At 40.1% G+C, this 22,961-nt stretch overlaps 1 protein-coding gene across 5 annotated transcripts in view; it reads right to left on the minus strand.

Annotated features, from left to right (window-relative positions):
* Positions 1-5,498: 5,498 nt before the first annotated feature.
* NRDE2 (NRDE-2, necessary for RNA interference, domain containing) overlaps positions 5,499-22,961 on the minus strand; it is a 47,152-nt gene continuing 29,689 nt past the window's right edge. For 4 of the 5 annotated variants that reach the window (XM_089522378.1, XM_089522377.1, XM_089522380.1 and 1 more), the window contains 8 exons: positions 19,188-19,321; positions 15,873-15,996; positions 14,641-14,813; positions 13,913-14,299; positions 11,521-12,431; positions 9,431-9,569; positions 7,938-8,009; positions 5,499-6,149 (listed from right to left, as the gene is read on the minus strand). In XM_089522378.1, coding sequence (XP_089378504.1) covers positions 6,024-6,149; positions 7,938-8,009; positions 9,431-9,569; positions 11,521-12,431; positions 13,913-14,299; positions 14,641-14,813; positions 15,873-15,996; positions 19,188-19,321 — 2,066 coding nt within the window. In that variant the 3' untranslated portion in view covers positions 5,499-6,023. The remainder of the gene's footprint in view (positions 6,150-7,937; positions 8,010-9,430; positions 9,570-11,520; positions 12,432-13,912; positions 14,300-14,640; positions 14,814-15,872; positions 15,997-19,187; positions 19,322-22,961) is intronic. The other variant, XM_089522381.1, reaches the window with a different exon arrangement.

Consider the following 22,961-nt stretch of genomic DNA (forward strand, 5'->3'; position numbering starts at 1 on the left):
TATCTCCACAAAGTAGGAAGGGGTGAAAATTAAGATCTTGGTGGTGGAAATGGTTGGAAAGCCCCCTGGTTCATAGAAAATCTATCCAGCACATGTGTTGTAGTGTTTTTTCAGTGGCAGTGAGATCCATTAAGCAAACTGACATAGGCCACTGAAGGGAATCCTGTTTCCTTTACTCTCCTCCATGACAACCTAGTTCCAAGGATGTGCTAGATTCATAAACTGATAAAATGGAGTGAGGGTCAGGTTTCACAGCCAAGATTGCTCCTGGGCAAAGATAGATAAAAGTCTGTATTGCTGACAGAATGAAAAGTTGGACATATGTCACAGGGAAATTAAATCGAAATGCTGCCTGCTTCAGGATATTCTATTACTGAAGATGAACCTGGTTTGCCTTTAAAAATGCAAGAGCCCAAAGGAGCACAGTGTCTTCCTTTCAGTCTAGCAGTGTAAAACTGGCTACACCACTACTTTGGTATGTCCAATTTTATTCTAAAATTAATACTATTTACCTTAAGTTTGAGATTGTCAGTACTGTACTAAAGATTAATTGTATCCTCTTATGTGATGAACACGTAACAAGTGTGGAGGAGTGATTCATTTTCTTGTCGTAGATTGGGTTTGTCTTGATAGATCAAATGCTCTAGGCATAGAACCTCTGGAGAGCCAGCATGGCGTAATGATTTGAGCATTGGACTAGGACTCTGGAGACCAGGGTTCAATTTGTTGTTTGGCCATGAAACTTACTGGGTGACCTTGGGCAAGTCATATGTTCTCAGGGGAAGACAATGGCAACCTCCTCTGAAGAAATCTTGCCAAGAAAACCCCATGATAGGGTTGCCTTAGGGTTGCCATAAACTGGAAATGACTTGAAGGCACATGACAACAACAGTAGAAACTCTTGACATCTCCAGTTAAAAGGATCTGCTCATAGGCAGTGGGAAAATCCACAGTTAAGTACATGGAGAACCAGTGTCAGAATAGATAGTGCTGGGTGGCCAGATTTGCTGACCTGACTAGTGGTAAAGCAGACTTGCCAAACCAAAAATTGTCCAGATGTTTTAGATGGCAAGCCTTCATCTTATCCACCCATGGGTAATGCTGCCTTGGTTACAGGGCAACACGTGTGGAAGGGACCAGGTTGAGAAAGGATGCCCTAGCAGGTTGTGACATCACCAGTGAAAGTTATTGATGTAAGAGAAAGAAACCTGCCAAGTGGACTAGTCCTGCTCATCTGGAGGTTACCAGCTTGATGCTGCGATATTCTTGTTAACCCAATTTCCTGTCTCCAGTGACAAACATGCAAGAAAACTGTATTTGGGGTAGTGGGGAGGGCAGTTTGCTTCTAGTAAAAAAAAGTTACAGGCATTTTTCCTATGGGAAGCTAAATAAGCAGGCCTAATACTGAAAAAAGGTCTGAATCAAGCAGTTTGAAGCACTGAACAAAATTAGGTACTGCATATGTATTATTCAAAACCACCTGGGGTGTATTTTTGGTTCTCTGCTGTGCTACAAACACCACGATTAATGCGTAGCAGATTCCCTCCACTTTTGAATTATAAAGTATGTGTTCTAAGCCTGAGGGGGTTTCCCATGGCTCCGGTGAACAATTTAAGCCATGTAGAAAGCAAATTGCTTTCATATTATCTCAAGCTTTAAAAGCAGGCTGTGACGCTACCAAGTACTAGAAATAGATATTGACAAAGGATCTTAATTGCAAAGAGCTGTTGTGAGCAGGTGCCCTTTTGCTGATATTTCAGTGACAAAATACTTATTAGAAGATGGTAATAGCTAGATAGGAGTTACCTGTACTAACACATGCTCACTTGCCCATACTTTTGTTGCTTATGCTATCTTGGTTAATCTAGCTGTTTCTCTGTAACTGGGAGGGCTGCTTCTGTTGATGCACACTGGTAATGCATAACTGTGGCTAAGATTTCAACCACAGTTGCATGCTTCTAGTTGCTTCACTGGCGACCTTAACAGGGCTGATGTGAATAAGGATTTGAAAGTGGTGGGAGATAATTGTGCAACGTGAGAGTAGAATGATGGGTGGAATAGGCCTTTGGTCTGATCCAGCATGTCTCTTTATTTTTTTAAGCCTAAATAAGGTCTGTGTCACAACACACTTTCACCAAAGTCAAGGCTAATAGAAATATTTTGCACCAATAGATAATGCTATATTCTGTCTTGTTTCTGGTTCAGGGATGAGGAGCTTTACGTGCCGGTCAACTCCATGGCTGTTCTCTCCTATTTTAAACTCAATCTGCTTGTTTATAGTCACATTAGTAACAGGGAGCAAAGTAATGTATAATCTCAAATGTCTAATAGCCAAAAATTGTTGAGAATGTGTAAACATACACAGAGATGAAAATAGAATTAAATGCCACAGCACCCACCCCAAACGTGGAGGAATTATAGTGGTTTTTCTAATTTAATTATTCAGATGCTGTACAAGTCCTTTGCTCCTTCATAACACACAACACTGCTCAGGTTGCCCTGGTTAGCTGCCAGCAAAGTAAAACCAGGTTTAAATTTTTGACACTGGCATATATCCTCACTATATAAAGCCCTAAATATTTACAGATCCAAAATGTAAGTGAGCTTGACCTTAAATTTATCCGAGTTATGTTGAATTTATTTTCAAGTATGCCCAATAGGAGACGAGTCAATAGTGCAAGTATTTTTCCACCTTTTCTCTGAAAGGAGAGAAAATGTTTTCAAAGAACACTCTTTGAAGAAAGCCTGTGATGAAACAGAAACCTTTGCCTGCCAAATTACATTACTTCTGCCGGAGAGAACATCTCTCTGTCAGAGAATACTATTTTGGCTCCTCTGAGATCTCAACTAAAGGCCTGTTTTGCAAGCAGACCTTGCAACACAACAGCTGAATGCTTTAGCAGCTTGGTTGTTGACAGCTTGTATTAGATAACAGAGCAGGTCCAAGTTAACATTATTTAATTGCATCTTGCAAAAATTACCATGAGGCTTCTACCTTATAGAGTAATGGATAATTAAAGGCTTTTAATGGCTGCAAATCATGTTTTGCAGTTTCCATTTGGACCGAAACAACTGTCCCTACTGCTCCTTATAAGAAATAGCTGTGATGCCTGTAGGCTGGGTATTATGATATTCAGATACCTTTATAATTGTTACTATGTTCCCAATATTCTTGGCACAAACAGAGGTACCTTGTGTCCATCTTTCTAGTTTAAAAAAAGACCACACCCAGTAATGAACTGTCCCAGCATTCCTGTTTGCTCCCACTTTCAGTCCTTCAGCAGTTACTATGGGTTTTGTTATGGTTGTAAATCTAAACTAGCTAAGTAGATATTTCAGGAGGATCCAGGGAGTGTTGCTTCAGTGCCGAGGGTATGAAATTACTGCTATGACTCCAACAGCATGTGAAGGCACAGCCATAAAACTGGAGCAATGGGTGGCATAAAATAAAGACAGTTCTTGATCCTTTACTGCTTGTTTAAGTGAAAAGGGAAGTCTTTACATAAGGCTGTTTTCATAGAATCATAGCATTGGAAGAGACCACAAGGGCCATCCAGTCCAACCCATTTCTGCCATGCAGGAACTCACAATCAAAGCACCCCAACAGATGGACATCCAGCCTCTCTTTAAAGATCTCCAAAGAAGACTCCATCACTCTCTGAGGGAGTGTGTTCCACTGTCAAACATATCTTACTGTCAGGAAGATCCTCTAAATGTTCAGGTGGAATCTCTTTTCCTGTTAACTTGCATCCATTGTTCTGGGTCCTATTCTCTGGAGCAGTAGGAAACAACCTTGCTCCATTCTCAATATGACATCCCTTCAAATATTTAAATAGGGCTATCATATCACCTCTGAACTCTCTTCTCCAGGCTGAACATCCCCAGCTCCCTAAGACGCTCTTCACAGGGCATGGCATCCATACCCTTCACCGTTTTGGTCGCCTTACTCTGGACACACTTGTTTTCCACCATGCTAAATCTTCCAAGCTTCCTTTGTGATTTTATCAGAATTTCTCACATTTATTTATTGGATTAGACCATTTTTATTAAATATAGTGGGACCTTCGTATCCATGGGGGATCTGTTCTAGACCCCCTCCCACATGGATGCCAGAATCTGCAGATGCTCAAATCCCGTTGTCCCCAATGATGGTGCATGCACATGGCCGCACCATCATTAGGTGCAACGGGACTTCAGGCCATTGGGGACAACAGGGGCTTGCTGTTTGAGGAAGCTGAAATCCGTGGATGGCAAATCTGCAGATATCAACGTCCCACTGTACACCTGCATCCTGAATATACCAGGCTGGCTTTTGGGTTGGTTGTTTTTAAGTCACTGAAATAACTTAATGTACAGAAACACACAACTCTTGCTTGTTAAGTGGTGAATACCTCTTCCTCCAGCACTGATTCTACTCAGTCCAATCAAATACTACCCACACCCAAGTATTTTGTTCTTTCCCTCCTAGAAACCTATCAAGGACCCGCACTCCTCCATGGACTACCATTTTGAGTAGTAGTGTTCTAAATGATGGATGGGAAACATGCACGCCTCCAGGTATTGCTGAATTGCAGCTCCTAATCCTTCCTCATTGGTTATGCTGGCTAAAACATTTAAGAACTGCATTCAACAATATCTGGAGGGTCACATTCTCTAAATCTGGGGTAGGCAATTGTATGGGGGCTGGGAGCCAATCCTCCCCCCCACCCCCACACACACAGCAAGCCCAAATACCTCAATTTTCCTTTGTAGTGCCTCTCAAATGGCAACAGAAAAGGATGTAGCCATTTTGATAGGGCTGCAGAGGAAAATGCAGGCATGGGGTGGCTTTCTTACATAGTTTGGGACAAAAACTAACCAGGAACTGCACTGAGGTTTCTTTCCAAGAAATGATGAAGAGCGCTTCTGGGGCCACAAAGGTAGGATCCAAGGGATGTGTGTGGCCCACAGGTGGCAATTTTCCAACATCTGCTCTAAATGCAACTTGCCTGAAGATCGAAAATGTAATAGCCATCTGAAGAGCTTGGGTCCATACAATTATGATTTTTCTGGAAATAAGCATTGGAAATGTAAAAATAAATGTGAATGTAAAACTAAAACCAACCTTTACCATTCTGTAACCACTCTAAGTTATCTTAGATAACTGTAAGGCAAAAGAAAAAACTCTCATGGGCACAAAAATAAGCTGCTATAGCTTACATGACTGCACTGAAAACAGCATTTGCTCTCTGTTATTGAGTACACTTCTCACATTTTGGTAGAAACAGGGTAAGAAGGGTGGATTTTTTTTTAAACTGTGTTACTGTCCACCTCAACCTGTAGGCAGTCTTAACAAAACTTAATTTAAAACAGTTCTTTATATTCATAATGAGAAGGTCCTTTTTCTTTTCTTTTCCTTTTTTTTAATAGCTATGATTATGGAATGCAAGATCACAGTGATCACAGCTTTAAATTTTAAAGTTGCAACAAGAAAAAAATGCTGACACTTTTTTTTAAAAAAAAAAATCATATTCCAGTAATTTTAAAAATATTTAGCACTATTTACAAGAAAACTTACAGTATATTACAACAGCTACTAGTTGTGCAATATTGATTTAAAATTCTTTTACAAGATTTGACGTCCATATCTATCTAGTACGCGGTCAAAAATTAGTACAAATTTCCTTTAGCCTAATCTGATACAAACTGTAAAACTGACCAATTCTAGATTTTCACCCATGAAATAAGTAAGAGGAAAATGTTTGCTCTTTGGCTGCAGCTGATTGTAGCTAGTGTATATGGCTATGTCCCCTGTACTCCTGGCTACATTACACATCTTGACAGTTACCTCTGAAAGAGTCCACTTTGAAAATTAATATAAAACAGACACCACCTGCAATTTCGTACTGAATAGAATACATATACTTGGATGGGGATAAGGAAATGCAAAATTTCTCATCCATCAAGCATGTAGAATATCCCAAACTAGAGACAGTGAGGACAGATTAAACCACAGGGCCTGTTTTACATCTTTGGTGCATTCTTTAGTCTTCAAGCAGTAACTCCAGTTCTTCTACTGGTACCCGTACTCTTAACTCTTTTTCAGCCATCAAATCAAGTATCTCTTGGAGCTCATCTGGAAAATACTCGATTGCATCCATATACAGCACCTATGAATACAATATTAAGATGAAAACAATATTCGGTAATAAGTCAGAACAAGTGTAATTTAATAAAAGAGTACATGCACAGTTCTTATGAAGAAATGAAGTGGGGTATACCTATCCAAGTTATGTATACCTTAATCAGGATTAGGCAGCTAAAGAGATTGTACGGCCACTATGTTGTTTCCCTGTAAGACTTTGTAGGGCTGCGCCCTAGCAGCATACCAATGTTTTTTATTTCCTTAAAACAACTCAAAATGTTCCCTTACACCCTCTAGGGAATATGCAGTAGAGAGAAGCAGGCTGCTTTAGGACCTTTGACAACCAAGAGATGCCCTAGAAGGCAAGTTCCAGTTAACTATCTGGTTTTAGAGGCCTCTTCTGAGCCTAATCTACCAGGGAGGGGGATCTGCAACTTTAAGCCCTCCAAATGATTTGGGGCCTCAAAAAAAACACATGTTGTTTCCTCGCTTCTGAAATGCATGGAGGCACATGTGAAAGAGCTCTCTGAGACAGATGGGCAGAGGTGCCTTCCACAGTAGTTTGGATTTTCTATCACAGTCCCAAACAGTACACATGTCCCTATCCTTCAATCTTTTAGTACTCGTAACTGAACAAAAAAATCCAGTGCAGTACACATTCCAGATTTTCATTTGAAATCAAAACAATGTAATGTATGAATTAGCACTTAAAACACATGAATGAGAAAACTGGCAGGTATGAACAAGCAAGAAAATTTATCGGCAGGGAATAATTCTGTTATTTGCTGTGAAGTCAGTTTTGATTCATAGCAATCCTATGAGAGGCCTTCATGAGGCCTGGTTATCAATAGTCATGCTCAGATCTTGCAAACTCAGGGCCATAACTTTCCTTAATGAAGCAATCCTTCTGTAGTATGGTTTTTCTCTTTTTTTATTCTCTTTCATTTTATCATTCATTATCATAAGCCAGGGGTAGGCAACCTTTTTGAGCCGGGGGCTGGGTTGCTGTCTCTCAGACAACTGGGGGGCCGAAGCCAAAAAATAAATAATTAAATATATTTTTTTAAAAAAAAAAAATCAAATAAATAAATAAACTGGGACAAATGGAGGACAGTTTTTTAAAAAATGGAGGACTCACGAAAAAATTTGCTGATTTTTTTAAAAAATGTTACTATAAATGCATGTTTCTGAGGCTTCTATAGACAATTGCCCCCCTTGCCCGCCTCCTCCTGATAGGCCAAAGACCCCACACCCTCACGCGAGAGGCCAAAGGCTCCGGCAGCAATCGGCAGCAGGACCAGGCTGGGGCCGGTCCCAAGGCCTTGCCGGGCCACATCTGGCCCGCGGGCCGCAGGTTGCCTACCCCTGTCATAAGCCATGCCATTTCATGATATGTCCCAAAATACAACTTCTAGTGAGACTGGAGAAAGGAACACCCTTCAGTGTATTTTCTTTCTATAATTAAGACTGAGCAACTGGACACTTAAATATTTTTCTGGTCTACAATTCTCATCAGACCTAGCCAGTACAGGTGTTTATGGCAGTTGCAGTCCAAAAGCATCTGGAAGGCCACAACTGCTCACTATGTATTAAATAGAATCGTAGCACTGGAAGCAACCTCAAAGACCATGTATTTCAACCTTTTGCCAGTATATGAAATCTGCTACTTGAGATCCCCCACCGGTGACTATCCAAACAATTATATAAACAACTATACATTCTAACAACTAAATTTTGGCACACTCTTTTCTTGGTGGTTTAATTTTTATTTTATTTTTTTAAAAGATACATAACAGAATCCGTTGAGACATACTTTTGTCCAAGGGCAGTTTTGAAGTGCTCGATAAAATAGTCCTTTACTTTTTTCTTTATCACCCAAAGAAACCTGAAACAGAAAGACACAAATGGCATTTTATTATTCCAAGTTTTGCCAGGTGGCCAAGTTCTATGTACAACATGTTTCTATTAGAACTGAGAAAAGACACTACTGGAAATTAAGACTGAAAATTTCTCTAATGATTATGATAATCATGATCATGATAATTTATTTTTATCCCACCTCTCCCACGGGATCGAGGTGGCTTACAATACATTGTAACAACAGTATTCAAAAGGACTGTGTAGTTCTATTGCATAATCTGAGTGCATTGGTCCTTCATATCTTACTTCAGCTTCCAGATCTTTGTTTTGTGATTCACTATTCCTGTTATTTTACTCATTTTAAACCTTTATATAATTCTGTAGGCTCAAGTCTACAAAACCTAGTATGTTCATAAGCCTACCACGGACATAGAATCATAGAGTTGGAAGAGACCATTAGGGCCATTCAGTCCAACCCTCTGCCATTCAGGAACTCACTATCAAAGCAAATGGGCATCCAGCCTCAGTTTAAAAACTTCCAAGGAAGGAGACTGAATGCAGTAACTTGGATACTATCTTGCCTTTTGTGAACAGAAGAGCACTGTTTCCATGCAACAGGACTTCCTCCTCTCTCCTTTCCCTTCTCCACAGTGGCATGCAGTGGCCTGAAAACCTAATCCTGATGATGGAACTTCTGTGAATCACTCAGCTATCACTGTTACACACTATTATTCCACTTAAATTGCTATAGCTGCATTCTATGGAATCCTGGGAATTGCAGCTCATTTGTTTATTTATATTTTCCCGCCTTTCCCAGATGGATCGAGGTGGGATTACAGTCCGTTAAAACACATACATCAATAATAAAATACATATAAAATACATCAATAAAAATAATACAATTAATCTTAAAACTAACTCAGAATTCTTAGCCAGAGAGCTCTTGGGCGCATTAAACTAGAAACCCCAGAATTCCACAGGAGGATGTCATAGCAATTAAAGTGGAATAATAGCACTGTAACAGTGCAATGTGATATAGTCCCAAGCCTCCCCCCTTTCTGAAGCACAGAGAAAGTGAACAGGTGGACCAAAGTGCTCCAAGAGCTGCCTGAGTACCGAGTCTCAGACAGGAAGTTACATTTTGCTTCCCTTCCTCTTCCCTGCATTTAGCTACCATTTCAAGAGCCAGCTGTGTTCTGATCTCAGGGCCTAAGCAGCTTCCAGAGGACTGATTTAATGCATTCACTGCCCCACACCCAGGTGGTGGAGATGATGATGGGGAGCAAAGCACTGGCTGGGACTCCCACTTAGCCAGGACAAATCTGTCATTTTGGGTACGAACGTCAGTTACCTTTCTTTAAACTAATATCATCGCATTCAGAATTTACCCACAGGGTTGGGAAAAGGAAGGGGAGGGTCCACTATGGCTCCCCAGCTCTCTCCTACCATAAAGTCTATATAGAGCCTCCAAAGTAGTGGACAATGGGCCCCATTTTCTGTCTCAACTGCATGTTCAAACAACGCTTTGATTCGATTGGTTAGCCCCGTTTCAGGGATAGTTGCATAAATATCTCCATTGGCTCCCCTGAAAGGAAAAATAATATAATTACAAGAAAGTCAACAGCATTGTTTTTACTTTAGAGCAGGGATGCATATTATATTTCCTTCCAACAACTGCAGCACGGGAGACTACATGTATCAGGAACAAGAAGGGCAGCATAAGGAATTTCTGTCATATTTTTTATTTTTTAGAAGTCCATGTGAAAAAGGTTATAGTGGTCATCCTTCACCTCCAGAGCATGGTAACATTACTCTTATTTTTTTAAGCATTTTTGTCTTTTCAACAACCCTTTAAGGTATATAAAGCTGAGAAACAATGTCTGGCCAAAGTCATCCAATTATTTTCATAGACTTTCTCTAGTTTTATAGGGTGCTCAGCAGCATCCCTATTAGGAAAAGCTACTTAGCCAATGACTCAAGCTCTAATTGCCTCTTGGTTAGACTATACACCACATTGCCCTTAAAAACTGCTTGACAGTTACAACTAGTGCTGTGCAACAGCTCGACTATTGTCTGATGTTAACTTTAGAAACCTTATTTCAATGGTCTTGAATCAACTGCTGGCTGCAATTTGTTACCAAGCACAATTCAAAGTATAGGTTCTTACTTATACTGTAAAGACCTAACTGGACTAAGGCCAATATGAAAGGGAGAGCCAGCATTGTCTAGCGGTTTGAGCATTAGAATATAATTCTGAAGAACAGGGTCTGAATCCCCACTTGGCCATGGAAACTCCCTGGGTGACCTTGGGAAAGTGACACTCTCTCAATCTCCGAGGAAGGCAACAGTTCTCAACCCCCTCTGTAGAACAAAGATGTACGTAGATATCTTCCACCCTTGAGCAGCCTAATATTCAGGTCGGATGACCTATTTGAATGTCAGGATCACTATGGGCCTCCACCAGAGCTCCCGGGGAACAAGTGACAAAGGGAGCAGCAACCAAGATTGGTTGTTTTGAACGTGCAGTAGAATAGTATACCTAATATCAAAAAATATGCATGGAGCAGGGCGCTATGACTGTCATCCAACAGGAAAGGGGATAGTAGCACAAAAAGGTTTGGGAACCACTGTTCTAGAATGAGGAATACTCTGTACAAAAGCTGGGAAGCTACCAAAGAATAATGTGATGGGGAAAAGGTGTGGCCAACTGGGAAAGCACAGAGGGGCCAAGTTTCGAACCCAAGAGAACTGGATTCATCCTTACAGCCTGAGATTCCCAGCATCACATTTAGAACAAGGGTAGGCAACCAGCCACCCTCCAGACATTTGAGACTACAGCTTCACTAACATAACTGTTGGTACTTCTGGGGAGCAGGCGTTATAAGAATTCCAGAATATCTGGAGGCTGCCTGGCTTCCTATCCTCCCCATGGAGTATTTATTTGGGACCAAACAATAACTGTAAACAATTATTATATTCCCGCCACCCCAGGTTGCTTGAGTGTTGGATGCTGATATGGGAAATCCATGTTCAAATCTCCACTTGGGTACTATGCTCTCTGTGTAGCCTTGGGCAATGTCATATCTCAGCTATGAGCTCTTTCAAGAAAGATACAAATTTTAACCAAAAAGGTAGTTTTTTAAAAGCGAATTAGGCTAGTGTCAATATAATATTTCAAAGCAGGGATGGACAACTGCGGGGGGAGACAGGATGTACATTCCCCCCCATACCTCTCCTACAAGTCCAAATATCTACATTTTCCTATGCAGTCCCTCTCAAAATGGTGACAGGAAGTAATGTTGCATGGCCATATTTGGGAGTAGTACAGGTTTGGGTGTGTGTCTTTGATTGTGGGAGTATTATTTATATTCCTTAATGCATTTCAGAGTTTTCTCTATAGTTTGGGGCAAAAATTGCCTGAAAATGCTTTTTAAAAATATGAGGGGGTTGTGGACTTAGCGATTAAAAACCGGCCACAATGTGCCCATCCCTGGTTTTCTGTCACCAGAAAGCATAACCTGACAGAGTGATACTACCTCTGGACACTGTCAATAAGCTTCTTTCTCATCTGCTCCGCTTGGACTGCAAACAGCCAGGGCTCCAGTGACTTCGTCGTCCTTGTAATACTGTCAAAAAATCTCCGTGCTTTGCTGGCGTTGTGAGATTTGCTCTGGATCTGGATGTATGCCCTCCAGAGAGACTGGTTGCTAGGATACATTTTCAAAGCCTCCAACAGAGCTTCACGAAGGGGATTCAAAGGATAGACGCTGTTTTTCATGTGGTACCTGAGCAAACTCGCATGCATCCTTGTGACAGCTTCAAGCGCCGGACTAAAATTCTGACTGCCGAGTCCTTCATCAAACTTCTTGCCTTTTAGCTTTTCATACACCTCTCTGTATACTGACACAGCAGAATCAATCCCAAGAGTTAAATACTGGAAAAGGGAGTAACAACCAACCACACCAACCAAGTGGCTGGAACTGCTAGTCTGTTCTTGATCAAAGATGAAGCCTTCACTTAAGTAATCTTGGAGTAAGTGTTGGTATGTCTTCCGAGCTTTCAAAATGTTCACAGATAATACCTGCCCACTGTAAGGCACATAAGGGCTCTTTTCTGCCAGGTTCATCAAAATGTGAACCGCACGGCATTCAAGCGTTCCTTCAAGAACACCTAGCAACTCTGTTTCCAGTTCGGCATAAAGAAGGCCAAGCTTACACACCTGGAGATTTCTGATTCCAGTTGCCCCTGCCATGCTCAGAGACATATCAAAAACCTTTCTAGCCTCTTCTACATTGCCAAGTAGCCACTCCAAGTGGGCATACATTTGCCAAAGAGAAACGTTGTTTCTGTTGTCAGGTGCTTTAAGGAGATTCTTAGCTAATTTTTTACTTTTCTTGCTTTGCAATTTTAGTTTCTTTTTGTTTCTGATTTTCAAACATTGAATGACCTGCAAAGTGATATAAAAATAAATTAATGTTAATATAACAAAAGTAGTTTAGTCAAAACACAACCAGGTTCATTATTTTGCCGGTTTCTACACACTTCAATATAGCTGACCTAGTGACCAACCATGAAAACTATTCTCCCTACCGGGGGGGGGGGGGGGGGAGGCTGTCAGAAAAAGAAAACATACTGAGGGAGAGGGCTCTTTTCCCACAACCATTACGATCATATTTATCTTGGGGGGGGGGTTCCCCTTGTTTCTGCAGCATAAATTAGTGTTGCATCTTAAGAGAGGGAGGGAGGCAGTGACAGGAGAAAAGGCATCTTTTGCCATAGGGGCTTCACAGTTGGGTGATGTCCCGTGTATTTTAACTGACAATGAAGAACTTCTTTAAATTAGTCACTCTTCTAACAGTTTAAACTGGAACCTGAAATATGTTATTCTAAGACTGTGCTGTTTTAAAACTGGTTAAAAATGCAAGCCAATCTGGAACTCCTAGGACTAAAGATCAAATAACGTATCTCCTTTTTAAAAGATTCTCCTTTTTAAAGCTTGTAAAAGATCCCCTTACATCTGTGAAAGATCACCTGCCATCTTTTATGTTGGGAGACATAAATGGCAAGCCATTCTGCCCAGAATTTCTTGAACTATTTTCCCCACTTTTTTCTCCAATTCTGTTTCCTCTTGTGCTGTGTCTCTTTAGGCTGGAGTGTGGCTCACAGACAGCATGAAGTCCCAGGGAAATTATTGTGACCCCTAGTGTTTTCCCAAAAGTTTTGGGCCCCAAACTGCCTCCCAACACACCTACTGGAACTGTTTTGGCCAGGAGAGGTTCCCCCTCCCCACCAAGAGGAATTGACCTGGAATCTGACTTCTGGATAACTTCCTGTTGCACACACAAAAAAAGGTTTTTCTTGGACATATCATGGTAAAATTCTAGGCTCTTAAGCCCCAACAATTGCTCATCCGCACTTTACATGGCAACCCTGAGGGCAGTGACTGTCTTGCCTTTACTGGTATGCTAGACTTTCTGAGAGCCATTCCAGCTGAAGAACAGAGTATAAATGAAACAGACAGAAGAATTTTTTTTCTTTCCTCAAGCTCCCTTCTCCTTTCTGCAGACAAATTGCTTCACAGCTTTCTACATGGAAGAAAAGAAGTAACCTACACTGAGAAGAACTGGGATGATGGGATACAGGAAAAGAATTCATTGGATTCCTTTTCTTTTCAATCAGAATTTGACTGGCCAAACAAACTCAAAAAGGCATATATGAATGTGCAAGCAAAGGCATGGCTTAATGATATTTTGAGATACTATGGGAGTAATTTTTTCTAGGGGACTCTGAGCTAACCAGGATACCTACCCTATATGTCTGGATGCGAAGCTGGAAACAGATACAGTAAGATGTCCTATTTGTATACACAGTTGCTATTTGTAAAATTATAAATTACTCAAGATTTTTTATTTACAAAAAAGTTATTACCTTAGAGATTTCATACTGAAGCCAAAAAACCGACAAGTCAGATTTTTCCTTCCCTGAAAACAGAGGCAACATCCTATGAAAGAAATTCTGTATGAACTCCTCTCCTTCCTTCAGATGGCCCACATGGCTTCCTCCTTGGACTAGTGGGTCCATGTGACCAATACAACTGATTCCAAAAAGTGGTAAATCAAATGAAGTCAAAGGTCCTTGGCTATGCTGTCCATCATCAAATATGCTTTTTTCATCCAATGCTAGGTAGAGGAAAGAAGAAAGGAGGCTACAGCTACAAGGGACTCCTAAGAATTGCAAAAATGAGCAAATTAGTTGAAACTGGAGATCTGGGCTGGAAACTTTTATCAATGATGGACCAAGGTCATCAAACAGGACCTGCAAAGAAAACAAACATAATATATCACTACATATCAGGAAAGGGATTTTAGAAAACAATGATGCAACCCTACAGTCAGAGCTCCTTGTTTAAGAAGAATGAATATAATGACTGAGCAACAGAATGATCCTCCCTGAGTGTATATGGGAACACATGCACACAGAGGGACCCTTCCCATGGAAGACATATGATTTACTAGATGAAGGTTTCCCCGTTTTTCCCAACATCCATCGTGATGGAAGTGTAGGAAAGTGTTCTTCTGATGCCCAAACACATTTTAATTGCGTCACAATTAAAGTAACCTTGGATGTAAGTCTTGGTCTTAACACACCACACTGACCTGTCTCTCTGGATCTTCACAATCATCTACTGTTTGTTTCTTGGTTTTGTCAGGTCGCCAGGGCAACCAGTGCTTTGCTTCACGAGAGCGTTCAACATAAAACCAATTTTGCCACTTGGGTAGAGATTTATTCTTTATTTCTTCTTCTTCCTCTGCATCTTCCTCATCCTCATCTGCCCAAAAGCCAAAGAACATCAACAATTTTTCAAAATCTGGCCTACTGCAAAAATGTAACTTGTTATATGCAAGATACTAGTGTGCTACAACCCATACAAAAACTTAAGCAACTGAATAGCTTATTCACATATGGGCTTAAAGTGGGGAGGGGACATAGACACAAGGCAATTCAGGAAGGTTGAAGGTTAAAGACTAAAGGAAAGGATATGCTGGGCTTGTGTGCATAGTAATGGACCCTCCTCATTCTAGGTCACAAAACTTAATTTGGTATAATAAATTTGAATATGACTCTTTAAGTCACAAATTTATTTATTTTTTTAGACCGGAAGTGGACAACCTGTGGACCCATCAGATACCATGGACTACAGTATCTAGCTGACTCCCGCTAGTCCCACCTAGCACAGCAAATTGCTAGAGATTAGGAGAACTGTAATCTCTGATTATCACAGAGAGAAAAGCTTCTGGACCACAGAAGCTGTTTTAGAAATGGGATACAAAATGAAAGGGACAGAGAAGGAACAAATAAGGGACAGAGACTCAATGACCTACATAAAATGTTTTCAACTTCATATGTTACAAAGACAAATGTCACAAAGTGGCATGAATACTGCAGAATAAAGGCATCATGTTCACTACCTATAGCTTGGTATGCACAGTTATCATAACCAAGCCATGAGTGTCATATAACCATATGAAGATTATCTTCAATTCTTCAGTTCATAATTCATTTTCAGAATGACTCTTAGAGTAGATGACAATGGTTACCCTTACATAAGGAAAAATTGCTTATCTTTTTAAAGGCATTGCCTTTATTCAGTTATTACTCTACTGAAATGTATGCTTCTTATATAAAGCAAGAGCACTGCCAATATTCTTTGTCTTGTGGACAGTGCTAAAGATTACTGGTCAGGTAGTAGGTATGTTGAATATCCTGGCCCATTTCCAGAGAATGAGGAGAGCACTGGCTTCCCCTTGAACCCCAAGCCAACATGAAGAATGCAAATTATTCACACACATATTCCCTTGACCCCAAATCTGATACTGAAGAGATTTACCAGGTGGATTGAGAATGACCCAGCCACCCTTTTCTTGCTGATGCATCCAGGCCTTCCAACCTTTTGCTCCCTTTTCTCCAATACGAGGCTCACCACTGTCCCAAAATGGTTCAAAGAACTCCACCTAGAATTGAGGATAAAAAAAGCAAAAGTCTGTCAGCATTATATACAAAGGTGTAACTGCAATGCTGTAGGGAAAAAAAGACGTCGGAGACATATTTCAAACAGGTTTGCCAAGTTTCAGTGATTCAATAGACTTAACAGCTGAAAACACTCTGTCTAAAAAAGTTTCCCAGATTTTAATTTATTTTTCAAAATTAAATTCACAGCAATACTTCAACCAGATTCTAGTTCAAAGGACCAATATCCACCACTAATGTATGTAAAAATATATCTAAAAGGACAAACTGACTAACATTGTGGCAAATTGTGGTCTTCTAGAAGTTGCTCAGCATCTTTCACCACTAGCTCTGTTGAGTGGGAGTTGCATCTCAACAGCAGCCATAAATTGTCCACACTTCTTTTTTCAGATATAATGATAAAACACGGACAGACAAAAACATGAAGCACATGTTTCCAATTTCTTCCATGCTGGAGGAAAAGATGATCATAGTTCAGTGTCACACTGAACTATGGGGGTGAGCATTTCTTCTCACCCAGGCTAATGAATTCATGGCAATGGTGAAATATGAAGTGGGAATGTTTCAACTCTCCACTGCTCTTAACAAACACTTCATATGAAAATAACATTTTATTCTGAGACATAAACAACCATTTATTGGAACCATGTTAGCTCCAAAAAAAAAAAACCAACAACAAGCAAGTTTAATTGAAGGCTAGAAACATCACTGGAAGGGGGAAAATACAACTGTGAAATTGCTTAGTCTACAGCATACTGAAAAGAGAAAACACAATCTTCAGTCTTTCAGCCTTTGCGGTAAAGGCACACTAAACATTATATTCAACCTAGCCTTCAGGAGAGTAAACCAATAATAAAATGGGTAGGGATGAATATAGTTAAAGACACACATCCCTGTGACATTTCCTTTTTCGGTCTCCCTTTCGTTGCTCTAACTTGGAGATGAAAATATACTTACTACTGATATATTTTAAATTTAGCCTTGTCGGAATTCAACCTATAAATAACAAAGCAGTCCTAATATGCACAAAAGATTATTGCTACATGCTGAATTCAATTATTATGCTATTTATTGCTAAGCAAAGTCTCCGCTCTCTATGTTTATGAGGTCAGAATAGGTCTCTGTAGTGGAGCCTTGAAATGATGGGGCATAGCCAACTGGGGGCTGCAGAGGTGTTATCCTTTAGACCTTCCAGACTGAAGAAACACTCCTTAAGTCACAGGCAACTAATGGCTGTGGTGGAGTAGAGAAGTTTGTACACCATGAGTAATCTTAAGAGTAGCAAACTTAATGTGTTTATATTTCCAAGGAGTGCAACAGAAACAGAAGGAAGCTAGGAAACAGTCAGTGATCTCCAGAATAAAAGGTGGCTTACTGTGTTTGCCATCCATCCTGAGATAAGTCCTCATAGGATGCAGAAGAAACAAAGAATGAAACAAACAAATGACGCTATCTCTGGAAGCTGGAGAGCATGGTGCCTTGTAAATGATCCAAGTGTTCATAAGGAAAGGATTAGTGCTAAATCAGCCAGAACTTTCATGTTCATATTTAATAAGAACAAAAATTCTGGTTTTGTTTTTTGAGAGGGAGGGGAAGGGAGTAGGTTAGAATTAAGTAAGCACTTGTGAACTTCAGGCTAGAAGGGCAAACAAGGTTTTTTGAACTTTTTTGCTCCACCACGGGATGAGGAAGGCTCTGTTGCTGTCATGTACTGTGCTTTACCCATCCGAGCATAAGGCTGGGGTAGACAACTGTAGTCACCTGGGGAGCAATTTCTTGCTCCAGGACCCTCCAGTGACTGCACAAACCACCAAATGTCAAAAAACAAGTGGCTTCAAGTCCACATCTGGAGTTCTTTTGACTTTAAATAGGTTGCAGGGTTTGAAATCTATTTAAAAGGTGAAATGCCTTTCTGGGAGGCTTTCAGCAAAGACAACTGACCATTCTCCTATTCTTGGCCAGAAAATGAACAGTTCAGGGAACCTAGAGGAGCCAAAGGCCACAAAAAACAAGCTTAAGGAAACAAAAATTATTCACGTCTGGTATACTAGCTGAAAAAAAGCTAGCAAGTGTTATGGGCCTTGTATACCACCCAAGAAATGCCCAAACCGTTATCTTTCTCTATTAACCCATGTGATGAGTGGGGCAGAAACCAGACTGCCACTGCTATATCTTTCATTGGACCACTGCAACAGGTCTTGACAAAAACATGTAAAATCATTGATATGTAGTGCAATAGAACATTATGTCTTCATTCCATTCACAAAACAAATATCCAAATCCTCTCTTTAAGCATGATAAAATAACTCAAACTACTTTAACCAAGATTCCCTCTTAAATTTAGAAATTTTGATTTAGAAAGCGCTTCAATCTCTTGCTGCAAACTTTGCTGGAAGGAACTATTATTTCAGATGAAGGTAATACTAACACTACCATAATACTTAGCTATGGTTAAGGCAAGGCAATATGCATTCTGGAGGAGAGTGGCTGGTGAGAGGAATATGCAATTTCACAGTCTGCTCCTGATCTTGAGATAAAGATATTAAATAAACTTATGACTACCTTTGGACAGACATAGTTTGAAGGAGTGGGAACAATCCCTGCATTTATTTTCCTTCCTGTCCCCTCTTCATACATGTATCTTAAGGAATTGCCTCCCAGTTTGAACAAATCAAGATATGATTGTTTCAAAAAATGGTTTCATCAAACTAGAAAGCAATTAATTAAGCTGTTTCTGTGATTGCAGCCTGTATCAGATTTAAGTAATGGATAACCTCAAATCAACTAGTCTTTAATCTGTCTTTCTCTCAAGACTCATAACACAATCTACAAAATGGAGGAAATAGCAATACTTGAAATAACTACACCTGAAAGGATTGTTGAAAGAATTACACCTAGAAAATGAATGTGAGTCATGCTCGGAAATACTATATAAATTCCAACCCCTATAAAAATTCTTTACAAATTAAATATTTATTATTATAACAATATGCACATGTCATGTACCCTTATGAAAGTTGTAGAATTTCTTCCAGGAAATTTATGTTTGCATTTTTCTATTTTGCTTTAGGAAACTCTTGAGAGAGAAAAGAGTTAGAAAATGAGACTATGAGGAAAACTAAGATAAGAAAATAAAATGGTTATAGGAGAAAGGGAGTCAGAATGATGTTCTTACCTGTCCCCTTGTTGGCAAATCCTTGACACTATCTGGTTTAAAAAAGGTAAAATCAATCAGAGCCTGGAACAAAGACACAGCTTTCTCTGAATGGCCTGCCTGCCTAAGAAAATGGCACTGCTGGAGAAAGATAGCTGAAAAGAAAGAAAAAGAGAAAATAATCATATAAAGACCGCTAGTGATTTAGAACCCAAATCCACTATTACCATCTTTACTGGTATAATTGTTGATGACTCTAAAAACCTGAAAATATTTCCTTGATACATTCAAGTCAAAGAAAGGGATACAGCTGTTACAGACCAGAATGAACTAAAAAGCTAAGAAGTAAGTTTTCATACAGCATGAGTTGTACTCTGGAGACCAAGGTTCAATACCCAGCTCGGCCACAAAACTTACTGGGTGACATTGAGCAAGTCACACGCTCTCAGACTCAGGGGGAGGCAATGACAAACCTCATCTGAACAAATCTTGCCAAGAAAACCCCATGTGGTTGTCATACGTCAGAAATAACTTGAAGGCACACAACAACAACAACAACAACAACAACAACAACAACAACAAGAAATGATGCCATAAGAGCTGGGATAAAGTATTTTTGAACTACAATTCCCAAAATTCTCTAGTCAGCAGGGCCAACAGCCATTCTATCTAGAGATTTCTGGGAATTGTACTCCAAAAACTGTACTCCTTTCCAAGATCTGGGTGGGATGAATCAAAGTTTAGCAATGCTGGAAGCTCCCCAGTAACCAATCAGGCCATTGGCCATTCTAGTTCATTACTATTTTCACAGGAGGGGGAGGCAACACTGCTTCTAGAGCAGCAATTCTCAACCTGTGGGTCGCAACCCCTTGGGAGGTCGAATGACCCTTTGACAGGGATCACTTAAGACCACTGGAAAACACATATTTCCAATGGTCTTAGAAACTAAGACACCACAGTTTTATGGTTAGGGGTTACCACAACTGTATTAAAGGGTCATGGCATTAGGAAGGTTGAGAACCACTGTTCTAGAGAAATGTAAGAACTGTACTGGATCAAATTCAAAGGCCTCTTTGGATTTGATCCATCATTCTGTCCCCACAGTGGCCAACCACTTCAGTGTCCCCACAGTGACCAAGCACATAAATCAATTGTACCCTCCTGCTTTTTCTGCTGGTACACAAAGAAACAATAGCAATAGCAAGTACATTTCTATACCTCTTATCAGTGCACTTAAGCACTCCCTAAACGGTTTATAAACTGTAAGCTAACTGTCCCCAACAAGCTGGGTACTCATTTTAGCAACCTCAGAGGGATGCCAGGCTGAGTCAACCCTGAGCCTCTGACTGGGATTGTGGTTTGTGAGTTAGTGGCTGCAGTACAAGCATTTAACCACTGTGCCACCAGGGCTCCTAAGAGAAATACTGTATATGGTCCAGAGTTAATATAACTCCACCGCATCTATACCCACTGACAGCCTTATCAATAAATCAAATTAATGACAGTATCATTTAATCTTCTTTTTCAAAACTACTTAAGCTGGCAGTCATCAATACCTTATACAGTCAGCTCTCCATATCCATGGATTATCCACATAATCAAGCATCCATGACTTGAAAATGTGTCTTTTTTTTAAATTCCAAAAACCAAACCTTGATTTTGCCATTTTATATAAGTATAGTAGAGTACAGTGGACCCTTGTTATACGCTGGGGTTTGGTTCCAAGATCCCCCATGGATAACAAAATGTATGGATGCTCAAGTCCCATTAAATATAATGACATAGAAAAATTGTGCTCCTTATAAAAAATGGAAAATCAAGGTTTGATACTTCACATTTATACTTTTTTTTAAACATTTTCAAACCGTGGATGCTTGAATCCGTGTATAAAAAATCAGTGTATAAGAAGGGCTGACTGTATATATACTCTACTACACAACTGTATATAATGAGACTTGAGCATTCACGGATTTTGGTGCCCATGGGGGGGGGGGAGGGAGTCTTGTAACGAAACCCCAGTGGATATCAAGGACCCACTGTGCATCATGAAAAAGAAAACCAGGAATCTTCTGCATGCAAAGCATGTGCTCTGCCACTTATCTGGAGCTATGGCATTGTGCATTCCATAAAATAATCTGTTAGGAATATTAGAATATATTGAATGTCCTGGTTCAGTGAAGGGGACTGGACTGCAATGACCTTCAGAGTAATCTAGCTTCTATAATTTCCTGCTTTGAAAGAATATCACAGCAACAAACAGTGAAAGAATTGGGCACTATGGGGTAGAAGCCTTCAGCATATCATAGCTCACAGACAACTTCTAGCCCTGACCAAGGATTCTTATATGAACTCTGGTTTACTCCACAGTTTCTTCATAAGACTAGAAATTTGATGTACAAGTCGACTTTGTGTAAAAGTCGAGGGAAGATTTTAGGGCAAAATCATGGATTTCGATATGACCCGTGGATAAGTCAAGGTTAAAACTTAGGGGAAGAGGAGGTTTTAACATCGAACTGAGAAGGAAGAAACTGGGGGGAAATGTGGGGCTTGGTGTGCAGGGACAATCCATAGGGAGGAAGGAAGGACAGGACATAAGGGTTTTCCATCAGAATAAGAAGTGAATCACCTCACATTCACACACACACTCCTGCCTGGCAGCTCTTTCAGAAATCACTGCCAAGACAAAAAGAGTGGAGTATCAGGTGGTGTTTCTTTTAGGATCTTTCTCAGCTGTATTACTGTTGTGACCCATATATAAGTCGGCCCAGGATTTTAGGGTCAATTTTGGGGCATGAATTTCTTGACGTATAGTAAAGTATATACGGTAGGTATAAATGACCAATAATTGTTTTATTTTCTTAGTAAGTAAATAGGACACTCTCCGGTGAAGTCTAGTCCAATTTAAAGGTATTGTTAAAAAGAAGCATTCAGGAAATCCTCCAACCAATAGTGAGATTTACAACATGGGTATTTATTTTTATACCCATGTCAAAACTAATTCACTGCAGTGATCGCAAAAAGTGCTTTAAAAATCACACACACTCTTTTTCAATAACTAGAAGAGGATTTGTAGCCACTCATGGGGCTTTGGGGGTAGAGATTTTTAAAAGTCTATCCAGCTCCCAGAGTCCCAGGGGAAGAAAAATGCTCCTCCAACCTGCCCAACAAGTTCCTATCCTGAAATAAGGGAAGATGATTTTGAGAATTTAGCACAGACGAGATATGCTGACAGACCCTTTGGACTATGGATAGGATGCCTGGTTTTGAAGGCCACAGATGGTAAAGAAAGAAACCTGGTACTTATTCAAGACTCAGTTCTTTACAGTAAAGAAAAAAGCATGGAGATATCATGATGAACCAGATTTGTGAATACTCTTTCAGTAAATACATTATTCCAGTGACAAGCTTGAGATCAAAGGAGTTTGCAGGCAGTTTGCTAGATCTACAGAACTTGTGGGTCATATAAGCATGGTACAGAACATGGTTGTTTTTCCTTATTAGTATTTCTATTTTCTAGATCTTTTCCAATCAGCCCTCAAGCTGGGCAACTATGGTCAATGTCTGGAAGATGTTGACCACAGAGTTGTACTGGAGGACCTAGAGATTCCCAGAGAGGTGTTCTCTCAGGGAAAAACATAGTGTTTTTATCTGAAGTTTTCTACATTCATGGGAGTCCTGTGCCTCTAACCCTAGTGAATGTAGAGGGATAACTGTATTGAAATTATTAATAATCATACAGTAAACTTGGGTTAAAGAATCAGTATGGGGCAGTGGTTTGAGTGTTGAAATTACAAC

The sequence above is a fragment of the Sceloporus occidentalis genome, unplaced genomic scaffold (assembly GCF_023333645.1).
Source record: "Sceloporus occidentalis isolate IW3139 unplaced genomic scaffold, rSceOcc1.0.p SCAF_4, whole genome shotgun sequence".
NCBI lineage: Eukaryota > Metazoa > Chordata > Lepidosauria > Squamata > Phrynosomatidae > Sceloporus > Sceloporus occidentalis.